Source organism: Vigna unguiculata, chromosome 5 (genome assembly GCF_037176805.1).
Source record: "Vigna unguiculata cultivar grain cowpea cultivar isolate G323 ecotype 2 chromosome 5, ASM3717680v1, whole genome shotgun sequence".
NCBI classification, from domain to species: domain Eukaryota; kingdom Viridiplantae; phylum Streptophyta; class Magnoliopsida; order Fabales; family Fabaceae; genus Vigna; species Vigna unguiculata.
This window is the reverse complement of record NC_140796.1, coordinates 51,355,127-51,370,823: the sequence shown is the minus strand read 5'-3', so window position 1 is coordinate 51,370,823 and position 15,697 is coordinate 51,355,127. Positions and strand designations below refer to the sequence as shown.

The 15,697-nt window shown below is 30.9% G+C and overlaps 2 protein-coding genes across 6 annotated transcripts; one reads left to right on the top strand and one right to left on the bottom strand.

Annotated features, from left to right (window-relative positions):
* Positions 1–3: 3 nt before the first annotated feature.
* On the bottom strand, positions 4–2,648 carry LOC114184067 (NAC transcription factor 56-like). Its single transcript, XM_028071303.2, has 3 exons — positions 2,313–2,648; positions 1,715–2,001; positions 4–968 (listed from the first exon to the last, which is right to left on the bottom strand). The coding sequence occupies exons 1-3, from the start codon at positions 2,485–2,487 to the stop codon at positions 393–395; spliced, it is 1,038 nt and encodes a 345-aa protein (XP_027927104.1). The 5' UTR covers positions 2,488–2,648; the 3' UTR covers positions 4–392.
* Positions 2,649–11,539: 8,891 nt separating this feature from the next.
* Positions 11,540–14,218, top strand: LOC114183080 (uncharacterized). Of its 5 annotated transcripts, none has more exons than XM_028069932.2 (4): positions 11,540–11,713; positions 11,853–12,111; positions 12,255–12,654; positions 12,894–14,218. In XM_028069932.2, the coding sequence occupies exons 2-4, from the start codon at positions 11,958–11,960 to the stop codon at positions 13,795–13,797; spliced, it is 1,458 nt and encodes a 485-aa protein (XP_027925733.1). In that variant the 5' UTR covers positions 11,540–11,713; positions 11,853–11,957; the 3' UTR covers positions 13,798–14,218. The 5 variants fall into 5 exon arrangements, with proteins under 5 accessions (XP_027925733.1, XP_027925731.1, XP_027925729.1 ...); XM_028069930.2 differs by having other exon boundaries at positions 12,252–12,654; XM_028069928.2 differs by having other exon boundaries at positions 11,554–11,757; positions 12,252–12,654.
* The last annotated feature ends 1,479 nt before the right edge of the window (positions 14,219–15,697 follow it).

The following is a 15,697-nucleotide window of genomic DNA, read 5'->3' as shown; positions in this document are numbered from 1 at the left end:
AAGTAAAATAAAAACTCCTGAGAAGGTATTGCAATACGCAGCAGCATGTGGATTTTCTTGTTACTTACATGTGACTTTTAAATAAAAAGCAACTCCTGAGGGTTGGATAGATACAAATTGTTTCTACACGCTATGATTATACTAGGTAGGATAAAGTACTGGTTGAACTGACACAGGTCACGCTCAAGAAGCTAATTGGCTGGGGCATTATTTACACTGATTCCTAGTAATTTCACGAATACATGGAAACTTCTATACTGCCCCATGTTAGCCATGCATAAAGAAAAAGATCAATCATTCGCTTGAATATTTGGTGCTATCATCCTTCCGGTTACATCTAAGTCATACCTGTGAAGTAATAACTGTCTTATAAATTATAATAAGAACTTTCATCACTGAGGGTACCTTCCTGTAAAGACTAAATCGTTAAGCTCTTGAAAATTGATGCCATTGTCTGGTGGGTTACCACTGAAAATGTCATCTTCAGGCTGGTTTTGGTTATAGCAGTTCAATTCTCTACTGCTAGGTGATTCGTCCATTTTGTCCTCAGCGTTGAACTTCCTGTTAAAAGAGATGAGATTTCCATACGGTTCATCTTCATTGGATTTTCTTGTCAGTGGGTTGAAGTAACTGTCGAAAGAAGGAAATGTCGTTTGAGAGTTCACTTTAGTGAAACCATCTTCAAAAACTGAAACTAGATTGGTGCCTTTGCAGCCCTTAAAGCTCATATTTGGCATGTTTTCAGTGGGAGATACAGGTGCACCAACAAGAATAGAGGCTATGATCTGATAGTCTTTGTATTGATAATCAGTGATCATGTCAGCCCGACAGTTCATGTTTGTTGGATATTCTTCACTCCTAGGTAGTTTTGCAGACAGATTTAGTTCACTAGGATTCTCTTGATTTTCACCTGATATCTTCGAAGAGTAGCCTTTATGTCGAACCCGGCAAAGTACCCAGTCATCCAGCTGTGACAACAAGAGACAAGTTTATTATTGCATGAAGTTCATGTACTATGAATAAGGTATCGAAGTTTCAGAAACACGTTTGAAAATAGTTTGAATAGACCTCACAAGTTATCTTAGTAGAAAAATGATCCTAGATATCTTTTTCTTGGTTTAAAATGATTGGTGTGTCCACCATTAACATATAGCATTTTAGTAATCCGTAAATCTAATGTAAGTGCATAAAACTGAACTCTAAATTCGTACCTTTGAGAAGTTGCCCGTTTCATGCTGTTCCTCAATGGAATCTATATTATACTTTACTATGCTTTGTTACGAGTTTTTAGCAGAATGGTTGAAGTTTACTTAATTATGTTAAAAGTTAAAGTACTGTTCATTCTTACAATAGTTTTATATCTCCTGAAAATTGGGAGTGATGTTTTTAATGATGGAATTTTTATCTCCATTTTCATAGGGATATCAGACCGACCCTTTTAGCTGGACAAACAAGTATTTAATTCGGTGGAAAGATTTGAGCAGATATTGTTTTTATTTAGACTTTAATATACTGCATTTCTTTATTCAACAATTTTAAGTTACTAGTAGTAATCATGTGTGTTTAAACCAACTGCTAGGAACAACGAAACCAAATGGAATTGCTAGTTTGTGTGGTTCAAGATCCTGTTTGAAAGCAATTCTGCTATAAATATCCTGTTATCTTAAACTCTTCTTCCCATGGAACCAAAATTTTTGTTTACAAGAATACTTACCCGCATGGAGCCTTTTAGCCTGGAGGATTTGGTGATTGTATCAATCAATCTATACTCATTCATGATCCAATCCGTCTTAGATCCCTTAGGAGGTCGACCTGAATAAAACACCAGAGCTTTCTTCACTCCTATGCGCTTTGATCCACTAGAAGAAAGAATTGGCTTGTCAGTTCCTGTTGCCTTCCAGTATCCTGATGCTGCTGCCCTGTTTGGCCTCAATCCATTAGGGTACTTTCTGTCTCTTGGACTAAAGAAGTACCACTCTTCTTCTCCAAACAAAGACTTATCTGCAAAATCACAAAAAAAAAAAAAGGATTCATTTTTCTCAACTGCATTCATCAACATGACTTAGGAAGTCTCTCAATAAACTTTTTTCAGAAACATTTATAAGAGAAGAAAATAAAGTAAAAAGTCTCATAAGCTAAAACTAGTTTATAATATAAACTTTTGAAGCAGCTAGTTTAAGCATAAAGTTTAACAGATGCAGAAAAGTTTAGTTAAAATTTTCATTTTATTTTCTTCTCTTTGAAAGCATTTCGGAGAAGTTTATCTAATCCCTTGGTAAACAGAAGGAGTGAGTGCATGGCGAAGGACAAACTGGGTAGCTCCCACGGGTTATACTTGTAGAGATCTATCTCAGCTATAATAGATGCTGGAAGAGGACGTGAACAGATTTTGTTCTGCAAGTAATGAACTATGAGTTCTTCATCAGAAGGGTGGAATCTGAAGCCTGGTGGAAAAGAGTAACCAGAACCCAGTTGATCTCCCTCCATCAAAGAACACTTTGCTCTTAGCAAAAGAGAGAGAAAGAGAGAGAGACCAAGGGAATCAACAAGTGCCGATAATACCAATTTGGCTGGGTTTAAATAAGAGAGTAAAGTTTTATCTAGTTATCCGCATTATATATAATATGGCTCCAGTCCCATGCAGATATTACCAACATTGTGGAGAAGATACTAGGGACAGGAACCAATTAGTTGCAAGTAAAGTTTGAGAGAAGAAGACAGAGAAACCCATCAATTTGGCTTTACTCAATGAATTGACCTTCACCTACGTACTAGATAGCAACTTGCGCATGATAGATAAAGCACAATCTGCTTAACACCTCATCACCACAATGCATAGTTCTGCTATAAATTGAGCTTTGCACAAAGTTAAAACTGAGATATAAAATTAATTTTGTGACATAATAAGTTAGTGTCACTTTCGCAAGACAGGACTCTTGTGCAAAAAGAAAAATGTATCCAAAATGAAGCAGATTAACAGGTTAAGATACGTTGCTTGTTTGATTGGATTACACAATGCAGACGACAAATTTAAATACCCTCTGATACTGATTCTCTATTAATCAAAGTAAATAATAACTCCCTCCCTCTTCTAAAAAATAAAAAATCCAAAGGGGTACCTAAGGCTTTTGTTTTTCTCACTGTTTGTTTGGCTAAGGTTACAGAACCCCCTTCAACTCTAAACAACTATGTAGTATTTAAACTTGAAGGCATGGTGATGAGTCTGATTGCATAGGTTTCTGCGCTAAGCTTGTGTCCTTGGAGAACTTCGCGAGTTGTCTTATTACAAAGACATAATAAAGCTACTTCAAATGTCAAGTCTTCTAATGCCTTGAAACTTCCTCATTTCTATATTAGCCTTGTCCTCATTTCTTGTCCTTTTTTTCCCATTTCCTAGCACTGAAACATAAACCAAGTCTAATGGGGACTACATCAACACATGAGTCTGTGACATTATTGTTTTTTCATTATTCAAATGCTAACGAATTAAGAAATGTAAAATAGTCGTGCTGAACTAGAATCTCGTTAACAAAAATAGAGCTGATCAAAAGCAACAGGGAAAGTATTACCTTCATTCAAACTTTTTCACAAACATTTTGGTCGCAAACAAAAACCGATGATACCCAGGTTTTTCAATTTGTTCGTCACCAGCGAAAGCAGCTTTTGATTTGGAACCTACCTCGCATAAGTTGTAAATAATCAATATTCTGGTTCACGTTGACACACAAAACTTAGTTCCAATCGAGTTTCTTCCTCATGTTTTGTCCTTAAACACCTCGAATCCTAGGAGGTTTTTTTCATGCGTCCATCACTAAGTTATTTTAGTGGCCAAGCATTTTATTTTTTTTACTCTGGTCAAACCTTACTTCATGGTTTATAGGTTTAATTTTAATGATTAAAAGTATCTACTCTAATGGCATAAGAAATATGCTTCTCAGATCACTGACTTGATTTAATAGGTGCCAATTATAGTTAAAGTTTTATTGAGTAATAACGAATAAATTATCATTATGGAAATTATAAGAATTTGACGTTTCTACGAGTTTGGTATGTAATTTGAGACATTTGAATCTAATGAGTATGAATCATATATTTATATATTAAATATTGGAAAGTGTAGAGATATTCCATCCAAATATTAACAAAAAAGTATAGAGATATTACAAATTATAGATTATTGATGAATTTAGTTTTCATTTGTTGATATTATGAGACTATCATTTAAAACAATTAGTTATAACATGTGACACCCACTAATTAAGCACCCATATAATTGACATGGCAAATGAACACGATAATCATGAAACTATAGCCCTGCATGGTCCTTTTCACACAACTTGGATTTTCTCCAGCTGTTATTTCTCCAATAAACACGTATAATTTATTAATTAACATTTTTAACATTACATGACACTATGAAGAGACTAATTTTCAAGAATGTTTTTCTTTTCTTTTTTTATTTAATTTCAAAGTTAAATCTAACTGTTCATTGTAATATCATTAAAAGGTAAATCAGTGATTAACTTAACATTTTTTTTTCAATTTATGTATTTTTTCTTATTTGACAGTTAATGAGATAAAAATATGCTTAATTAGATTCTCGATAATCTTGATTTTTGTTATAGAGTAATTATATTTTAGTTTGTTATGATTTCTTATATCAATAAATTATTCTTTGGATTCTTAGAATGAAATGATCTTAATGTTTGCAATTTTTTTAAGCATATTCAATTCAAAACTTTTTATCGTATTTCTTGTAAGAGAAATCTTTGTGCCGATGAGTTAATTAGTATAATTTTATTTATAGGTAACAATATAAATGTTTTATATTTTATCTTTATGTATTTATTTAAAAAAAAATCATAAATATATTTTGTCTATATTTTGTGGATTGTATTTTTTTATTATTTTTAGTTTAGTCTTCTCGTGTTTTGTATTATTTTTTTTAATCAATTTTAACGTGATAACAAATGAATTTTGGATTAACTCAATATATCACTAAAGATACAAATTCCTATATGTATAGAAGATTATTTTTAGTCTTTATCATTTATTTATTTTAATCTAAAACCTAAAAGTAAGTTACTAAAATCATTAATTTAAAATAAAGGAAAGATGAGAAAGAAGAGCAGTTGCTAATGTGTGAGAGTGATGTTTATAGGTTTTGTAAAAATAATTATATTAAATTATATTAATGTGTTTGCTTTCAACACCTTTATCATTTCTTCCTGCACCTCCCATCATAGTGGAACGAAAAAATATATTTTTTAAATTTTACATTTTAATTTATAATGTATTAAAATATAATATGATATACAGTGAATAGACTCTTTCTATTTTTTATTTTTGAGGTAGAATCTAAAATTTTGGGTTTAAGTTATATTCTTTTTTTTTTTATCTAAACAATTCTTCTTCATCATGTTTAAAGCAATACTTATCTTTTGAGTCCTAAATAAATAAATAAAATAAAACACGTTAATAGTGATAGAACATTAATTTATTTATGTTATTTTGTAAATTTTATGCCATAATCAAAATTCAAAATAGGAGGAAAATTGAGGTTGCACCCAAATCTCTCTATTTCCAATTTTCATTACATTTATCTGAAATCATTATTTATCATAATGGCCAAAAGAAAAAGATTCATAACTTTTTACAAGCTCCTTTTCAATTTTTCATTTTTTTTTGTTGGGAATCCATGTTCTTGTGTCCCCACTCGTTGACAACTACATCCTACGCAAAAGTAATCTTATTTACTTTTCCTAAATCGTAAAATGATCGTTTTTTATTCAAAATCTTAATAATTCATTTTCTAAATGCAGACATGGTTACCTTGAGAAGACAAAAGATGGAGAAATTCATTATCCATTTTTATGCTGTCCTTCCCAAAAATGACTGAAGCCCCTTGCTATTGATATATCTTCATTCTAAGTAATAATGATATTTAGGTATTTCGTTAAAGTTGAGTGTTTATGATTATGAACACCGTTAATTAAATTTTAAACGTAATCAAACAATATTTACCTGAGTGAATTTCCTTTTCCACTTGGTATTTTCTTTTTGCACTTTTATGAATATAAAAATTTTCATTTTATCTTTGAAAAATGATTTAGATTGGGCATTCTGTAATTTTTTTTAGTTAAATATATTTTTGGTCTCTTAACGTGAAAATTAGAAATGGTCATTCCTCGAAATTTTGGACTAATTTAGTCTCTCAACCTTACAAATGTGTGTATTTAGTCATTTTAACTAATTTTATTTAAGTTTATTTAACATTTCAAATGCATTTCATGATAGTATTTGAGTTATTTATATCGTTTAAATCATTTTTGCTTCAATGTTGATTGAGAAATACGTATAAAACGTCAAATAAACTTAATAAAGTATTGTTAAAATAACTAAATTTATCATGTTTTTAAAGATGAGAGACTAAATTAGTCTAAAGTTTTGAAGATAGACTAATTTTAATTTTAACAAAAAGTTAATATATATATATATATAGTTAATATATATATATATATATATATATATATATATATATATATATATATATATATATATATATCATGTAATACAAAAATATGTGTTACTTTGTATAATGTAGAAGTTTTTATTATTTTGTATCATGTAATCTTTAAGTTATCTTTTTATACGAAAAAAATTTTGGTTATGAACTTTATAAATTATTTTTTCTTTTCAAATTGTATAATCTTAAAATTTTTTATTTTTACGAGGGCAGTTTAACCATCTCCATGATGATGCGTATGAAAAGTATGTGGGTGCATTAAAAAAGGATATTGACCCAAATGTAGAATCCAGGCTCTGAAAAGTGATGGCCCATAAGGCCCGGTTCTGTAAGTGACCCAGTCCTTTTCTTTTTACGAATTGAATCTTCTATTGGGACGGTTTAATATTACTATTTTCCGTATTAGGCTAATTCTTGTAATTTGTTAGAGGCTGAAAATTGTGGATACATTTCTTAGGTATTTATGACTTTAATTTATTTAAATTTAGGGTAAAGATAAATTGATACTGATTCTATTTAATCAGTATAGTTTGATTTGAATTTTTGGTGGATTCATCAAAACCAAGCATTCGATAAAATTGAAATGGGTTACTTCAAGTTGTCATAATTGTTGGATTGAGCGTTTACCACTTGATCACTCTCCCTCAGCAATTATCTATTGGAAATAGAACTCATGACCTTGGTTCTAATACCAATTGACCAATGTCATAATTGTTGGATCAAGCGCTTACCATTTGACCACCGTCACGGGACAATTGCTACTACCCGCAACAATCTTCCGCTCAACATTGTTGGATCGAGCACTTACCACTTAACCAAAAGTCATAGTTATTAGTCAGGACGCAACTCTTTCTACCTAAGAGCGTATGAGCCCAAGCGTCATGATTTAATTGTGACTCGGTCCACCGCCACGGGACAATTGCTGCCACCGCAACAATAATATATATATATATATATATATATATATATATATATATATATATTCTAAATTATATAATTATTAATATATTAACCAGAAACAGTTTTATATTATACTACGTAAAATATTACTGAAATACAATCAAATATTTTTATAATATTGAACTGTAAATTAGGTGTAATTTATAGTTATAAATAATTATAAATAACTATATGAAAAACATCTAATATAGCATTAAGAAAGCCATTATCTATAGCATAAATAAAATCAGTTAAAAAAATGTACCTCATATTTGTTAGCTTCTTCACATAAAAGATAACCAATAACTAATTGTCTGATTGCAGATTTGATGAAGTAGCAAACTATTTATGTGAATATAAGAAATTTCTTACCAACCTTCTCATATTTAATTTAGTAGCATTTTTTAAAGCAGCTTTTTAACTTATTCTGATGCATACATCTATGCATTAGATTTAGATTAAATATTTTAACTTGAACAGTGTTTAGAATGCATAAATGTGAATATTCTTTGTAATTTGAAAAAAATTCGGATTTGTTTGAAACTCGTGACAGACAAGAAGGAGCATTTTAAGAATGTTAATAATTTATTTATGAAGTTCACGTGCACATCTAGTGTTGCTGTCATGTACCATAGATTAACTTAACTTTCATACAATATTTTCTTACGGTTTTTCTTTTAATACAAGATTTCGTTTTTCGTTTTTCTGCATTAATATTTGCATATAATTATAGCTAAATAATTGAATATTATTTAAAATGGCATTGGATCCTCTATATTTCATCCTTCCTACCTTTTTTTAATATTCTTCTTATGAAGAGGACAAACCCTCAATATTCCTGGTATATGATTTCTGACAGCTACTGACATTTTTGTCAAAATATCTTCCTTTCATTTTTATTTATTTGTTGAAATTGTTAGAATTTTTAAAAGTAAAAAGAGTAGTAATGTTTCACATATTTGATGCAAGAAAAAAAAAGTTACAATACTCACAGGAGTTAAAAATAAAAATTAGAAAAATATGGATTGAAGCACTCCTAAATTTATTTTGAAATTATAAAAGAAAAAAAACAAGACATTTGATTTAGTCTAATAAAGAAGCTTTACGTGTGCATGAAGAGTGTAAATAATTTGACAAAGAGCTTTTTCAACCACAAGAGGAAAATTTTGTCAAAAGTTATATCTTTTTACCATTTTACATTATTTTTGCCTCCCTAAGCATAATCAGTAAAGACACTGTTGTTACACTTTTTTTCTTTTAAATTCACATACATAGATGTGAATTATGCTATGTAAATGGGAAAAATTTAATGTTATAAATACCTTTTTAAATTTAAATTTAAATTTTTTTTAAGACTCTGTTTTATTCAATTTATAAAAAAAATAGACCCAAAGTATATAAACTTTAGTTATTTAGTTATCTTATAAATATCTTAATTTGTTAGTGATTTTATTTTTAAAATTTGTTCTAATAAAAGACAATTTGAAAAAAACTTGTTTCTAAAATAGTCAATATTAAATAAAATTTTCAATTATGGTAACGATTGGTTAATTTCACTCCTGTATAAACTAAGGAGAGAGTATTCATGAGTTAATGTATAATTTGTTTTTTTGTGTTAAAGAACTTGTAGATATATATTAGTGAGAGAGGTGTCATGATAAGCATCATCATAACACAGACTGTCATGTATATAAAAAATCTTATAAACAATATACTTTATTGATAAAAAATAAAAATAAAATTATAATTCAATAAGAGTTATTGAAAAATTTTCGAACAGTTACATATACTCTCGTTATAAAAATATAATTTAGAAATATTTTATCACAATACATTGTTTTTTTTCTCTGAACATGCAAAAGATAAAGAAAGAAGACAAGAAATTCCGCAGGAGACGAGATCGATGATGTGGGCCACAGGAGCGAATTTATAGAGAAAAGGGAAGTAATAGACAGCAACTCGCTCAAGAGTTTATCAATGAAATAAGTATATAAATTTTTAAACTAAGATATATATATAAACAAAAATTACTAAAAGCTATGGGATAATTTTAAATTTGTTACAAAAATAATTATTTTATTTTTAAATAACTTTCATTTTGATGTTTTAAAAATTATTTATCATATTTAATAATTTTGTTTGATTTATATTATTCTAATTTCAATTTTTTCATGTTTATTAACTATTATCTAAATAACAATGAAATTCTATTTATTTATATCACTCACTAATCATTAATTTTTAGTTTTTATTTTGTATGAAATCAAACACGGGTGAAAGAAGAGTTGGTGAGCATGGTTATTCGAATCGAATCGAATCTAAGAATCATAACCGCATCTAAATTGTAAAATATCCATTAAATTGATTTACATTGAAATATTGATATTTTAGAGAGGCTGTAGAAATAAAGAAGCGCGTGGATAATTATTATTGTCGTTATTATTATAATTTTAAAATTTTACTTCATGTTGTAACAACAAAAAGAACAATAATATTATAATATCTAAATTTTGATAATTTTCTGAATTGATATATTTTAAAAGTAAGTTTGGAATATAGAAAAAATGAAAAATTACTTAAAAAATATTAAAAAACAATAACTTTAGATTGTAAAATAAAGTTGTGAAAGTATAATTTTCTCATTAAAAATTGAAAACTCTTATCCTTTATCATTGTCTCATGTTGGCTAGCCCACCATGTTTCAACTTTTGAGCCATAGACACAAAAATTCATATTCAGATTCATAACTCTCTCTCTCACAGAATGGTTTTGTGTTGTGGGCTCCCATTCCCATTCCCAACAAGTTAAGCCTCACGGACACCATCATCACTTTCTCTCTCTTCCTTCTTTCTCTTCAGATTAAAATTTCCTATTACATTATTATGAATTAATGTTTTCATAGTTGCATGTAATCTGAAACTAATGGACTTAACTTTGTTTCTATATTCAACTTAGGTATATTAAATTAATATACATATTTTATGTTGAAAGGTAGTACATGTACTTAGATGTAACAGTTTATATATATACAAAAAAAATGCTTTGATCATATTATAATTTTTTTACAAAAGATTATAATTTATCTTTTTATGTATAAAAAGGACAGAACCGCCGGGAAACAAGAAAACAGTTAACTGGTGAATAAAAAAAGATGATTGCATCATCAGCCACGAAAGAAAATATGAGAAACATGACATCCCATGTTTTGCCAAAGTGTCTGTGCTGGAAAATTTGTCTCCCAGAATATGTGTTCCTCAGAAATTATAAACCTCAGATTTCATCAACCAGCTAGAGCATATATATATATATATATATATATATATATATATATATATATATATATATATATATATATATATATGCAGAATATTTACAGTAAGGTTTCTACATAACAAGATTCCAACTCATATATATCTTCATAAAATACATGTTTAATTATATTATCACGTGGACCAATTTGTTAGCCACAGCGTGCAAGTATAGAGCATCTGTCATTTTATTTATTTTTTTATTTAAAGATCTAAACTTTTACCATATTTAGCCACGTGGAGAAGTGAAATGATTATTGCATGCCATAACAAAAATATCTAAAGAACTGCTGAGATGACACTTTAACTAACATAAATTAACTATCATATGTATATTTAGAAATAAAAAAACTATGGTAAATGATATTTTAACGAGAGAAAACCTAATAGTTAAATATGTGAAATTTAAGAAGGTTTCTTTTCCAACAACATTAGCAGTCTAGGAAATGGCAGGCTGAAGAAGCAAAGCTTCATGAATAAACAAAAATGAACAAAATATATATATATATATAGATAGGTGTAAGAGATTAAAATGAATAGAAATATATGTTAAGAATTAACTTTAAATCTAAAAAGACCGATATTTATATATTATAAAATCATCTTATCTCTAATCTAACGTGAATGTAAATCGGGTAAAACTCAAAGAAGGGTAGAAACCGGTGTGAAGGTGGTTTAATTTGACTTGGTAGAGTAGCAGTGTTAGTTTGATTAGTAGGTATATGTATTGGTATTGGTATATATGGTGCACGAAAGCGAGAGACAGAGAAAGTGGTCCAGCATAGTCTATGGCTGACTGACACCCTCAGCAGCCGTGTTGATAAGGAGAGAAATCAGATTCAATTCATTTTAACTATTTCCTTATTCTCTCTTCTCTTTCACAATTCTTCAATTTCACCCAAAAACTCTCTAACATTTCTCCTCTCACCGCAATTCACATGTACGTCAAACAACCATTTTCAATTTCTTCTCATCTATATCTATGTATGTATGTGTACCTTTTTCTTGTCTCAAATCGCAAAATTAAACCAATTTTTTGTTTTTTAACTTCTTCCATGTTATGCCACTTTGTTTTGCAGTGCCTGTGTCACCGTTGTCTGCTTCAAAACTTTTGAGCTAGCTTGTACTTTCGGAATTTGCGAGGTTGCTTGTTTAGGACACTTCAATTCTCTTCGGTTTCAAACATGATGTCTGGTGAAGCAATAACAACTGTCCCTTCCAACCTCAGAGATTCCTCGGTTCAAGTTCAAGTTCACCACCCAAACTCAAACCCTAATCTTAACCCTAATCCAAACTCATCATCAGCTAAGAGAAAAAGAAGCCTACCCGGAACACCAGGCAAGTTATCATCCAAGTCCTTCTCTCTTATGTCAATCTCCATCTTTGTCTTGTATATGTTATTTTTTCTTTTTATATATAATTCAAAAAAAAAATTATATTAATTAATCACGGGTTGGTAAATTAATGGCCCAATATAGCAGATCCGAATGCAGAAGTGATTGCTCTGTCGCCAAAGTCGCTGATGGCGACGAACCGGTTCATATGCGAAGTGTGCAACAAGGGTTTCCAGAGAGACCAGAACCTGCAGCTGCATCGGCGAGGGCACAATCTGCCGTGGAAGCTGCGGCAAAGATCGAAGGAAGAGGTGGTGAGGAAGAAGGTGTACGTGTGTCCAGAGAAGAGTTGCGTGCACCATGACCCTTGCAGAGCCTTGGGAGACCTCACTGGGATAAAGAAACACTTCAGCAGAAAGCACGGTGAGAAGAAGTGGAAGTGCGAAAAGTGCTCCAAGAAATACGCTGTTCAATCTGACTGGAAAGCCCATAACAAGATTTGTGGGACTAGACAGTACAAATGTGACTGTGGCACAATATTCTCCAGGTATCTACACTATCACTGTTAACACATTCTTCATCATCATATCAACCTCATTCAATTATATGTCTCCACTTCATTTGCTGCATGTTTAATTATTATATGACAGGAAATGAAATGGTTAATTCTTGAATTTAATGTATGTGTTGGGACGTTTATTAAATGCAATTAATGTTTTTGAGGTGAGAAGTGGAGAATGTTGAGGTAGATGGGGAATTAATTATTGTAGTTGTTTGACAAATCAGGAAGGACAGCTTTGTAACGCATAGAGCTTTCTGTGACGCTATGGTGGAACAAAGTGGGAGACTTCCGGCAATTTTATCAAACCTCGGAAACGATATTTTGATGAACGCGCAAGGCCCGAGACTAATGCCTCAGGGTCTACAATTACACGGGTTTCATTCAGAGTTTGGTGGGCCAGGTTCAGAATCATACATGGGGAATTTTGGTGACGCCGCGGAACATGTTGAACATAAGCTAAGATTACCGATATGGCTAGACCAGACAAATCTTCAACTGAACCATCCTCTTGGCCTTGTTCCCGGCAATTCAAGTGTATTCTCACCTGGAACAACGTTGCCGGAAACAAACAACATGTTCGGGACAGCGTCGTCACAGGCACAGTGGACAAATTACCGATACCCAGAAGCATCTTTTACAAGTGCCAGTGTTTCTGTGCCTCATCATGGACTAAAGCTAGAGCAAGAAGAAAACAAAGGGGAGTTGTCGCATAGCGTGAGCTCTTTGTACCCATGTCACATGGAATCTACTAGGATGAGTGGTAATGGTAATGGTAATGATAATTTACCCTTCGACAGCTCTAGCTTTGGCTTGTTAGACCCGAACATGACGTCAAGCAACAATGTGGTAGAAATTCAGAAGATTTTCAAGCAAGGAAACGAGTCTGAAAACTTCAACCTGATGGTGAATTCCCAGGCAAGCAGCAACATGGGAAGTGGGTTTTCCTTGAGTTGCAGGAAGAGTTTGGAGCATATGGTGATGCCGAGGATCGAAGAGTGGGAAAGTGGAGAAGCAGAAATAATGGAGAAGCAAGTAGATTCAAGTTCAAAGACCGAAACGAAAGATTTCATGGGTGTGGGAGATGGGTCAGTGATGAAGGTGCAAAGGCAGTTCCGTGGACACTACTGATTGCATGATGATGAAGATGATGATGACGATGGAGAGAGCATAGAATGAACAGAAGATATGTACCTCAAAGTGACGATAGTAGCGAGCAGCGAGTGATTGGGTGAGCATGCACAGTGAACAGGGAGGTATCACGTGATGAAATCGATATCACAGAAGCATCCCGTGAAGGATGTGGGGGCCATTACGTTTTGGAACAGACAATATATATTCTCTCTATTCTATGCTACCTAGCTTCTTCTATTGTATATTCTAAGTAACAATTTTATTTCCCTCTTTCTCTTTAAGTTTCATACATTCTGCATATCCTACTTCATAATGCTGTGTGTACTATAGGCCAAACAATAACTACACACACGCACACACTCCCTCAATCTTATATATGCTGCTCAAACACTTCCACTTTCAAAATCTTTTATGCTTACGATTCATTCTCTTTCATTATCAAGTTTCCAAGTTATAGGTTTTGGAAACACTGTTACACGATGTTTTTACCACTACAGTGTTTTAAAAATAAAAACACAGGCCTTGTTACGTGTTTTTACGACGATGCAACTTTAGCAGCTACAGCAAGTGTTGTCCATGACCTACTTTTATTTGTTTTCAGTGACCTTTGGGAGGCCGTGAACTACTTCTCCCCTCAATAAAATACTCACAAAGAGGCAAAAGCTTTCTTTCCAGCTATTTCATTTTTGTTGTTTTTCACACACAAATATATTATCTCATGTACAAAAGCATGCCCACTGATTTAACAGTTAAACCAAGTCATGTGTGTACTACTTTTCTTATTTAAGCAATATTTCTATCAATTCATTTCTATTTTTCTCTTATATATATATTATGTATGTTGTATCGAACAAAACAGTGTGTCAAATATTATACTTAATTATTATTAAAATTGTGGTGACGTTGTTGCAATAAAACTTAAATTTGAGAGAAAATTATGTTTTATAATTAATTAATTTGTCAAGATCTCACTTTCTAAGATGACTTTCATGCCATGTTAAAAGTAGATTTTAAAGCCTAAATCAATCTCACAAAATCAGTTTTAAAGATAAGAATGGTACCCATTTATATATTATGAATTATTTTTATTTCTGGTCGACGTGAGACTTCCAACAAGATGATACGTGCATGCAAACTTTGTAAAGAAAAAAACAAGAATGTTGCAATTAAATTTTTCGGTTGCAGTTTTTTTAATTTATTTAAAGATATTATTATAAGTATATCAAATATATTAATTATGGAGATTAGACAACAATTTTAGACCTGCAGAGTAAAATTTTATTTTCAAGACTTGAACATGAGATAAAGGAAATTTTGTATATGACCTTCCTCATCTCCTTCGTTTGATAATTTAAGAGAGGAGACGATTCTTATACACTTTCATTTTCTCAAAGCTCTCCATGACAAAGTTTTTCACGTAATCTCTGACATTTCAGCCTGTAACAGAATTTGCTTACCTTACTGATTTTTCTTTTCTTGTTTTGTTTTTTTCGCAGACAGTGCTTGAATGATCTGAATAATAACCAGTCAATTAAATCGTATATCTAAAAGGTATATACATAATTTCGAGTATACAAAACTCTTCTAAAAAACAAATTAAAAATATAAACTTAGGTAAGTAGCTTATAAATTAATATATTATGAACAGTCAAATTTAGTTTAGAGAATATCTTATTGAGTGTCAACTTTATTAGCATTTGATTTGATTCGAAAGAAAATCACCATAAATATAAAATAGGTCATAAAATATTATGACCTAAACATAAACTAAGTATATTTCAGTTCACGGTTTGTTTTCTGGTATAGTTTAATTATTCTACTGTTGAAATTCTTTTAAAACATTGCTTACAATAAATTATTTTTTATCATCGTTAATTTCTTGAAAGCTTTCAGGATA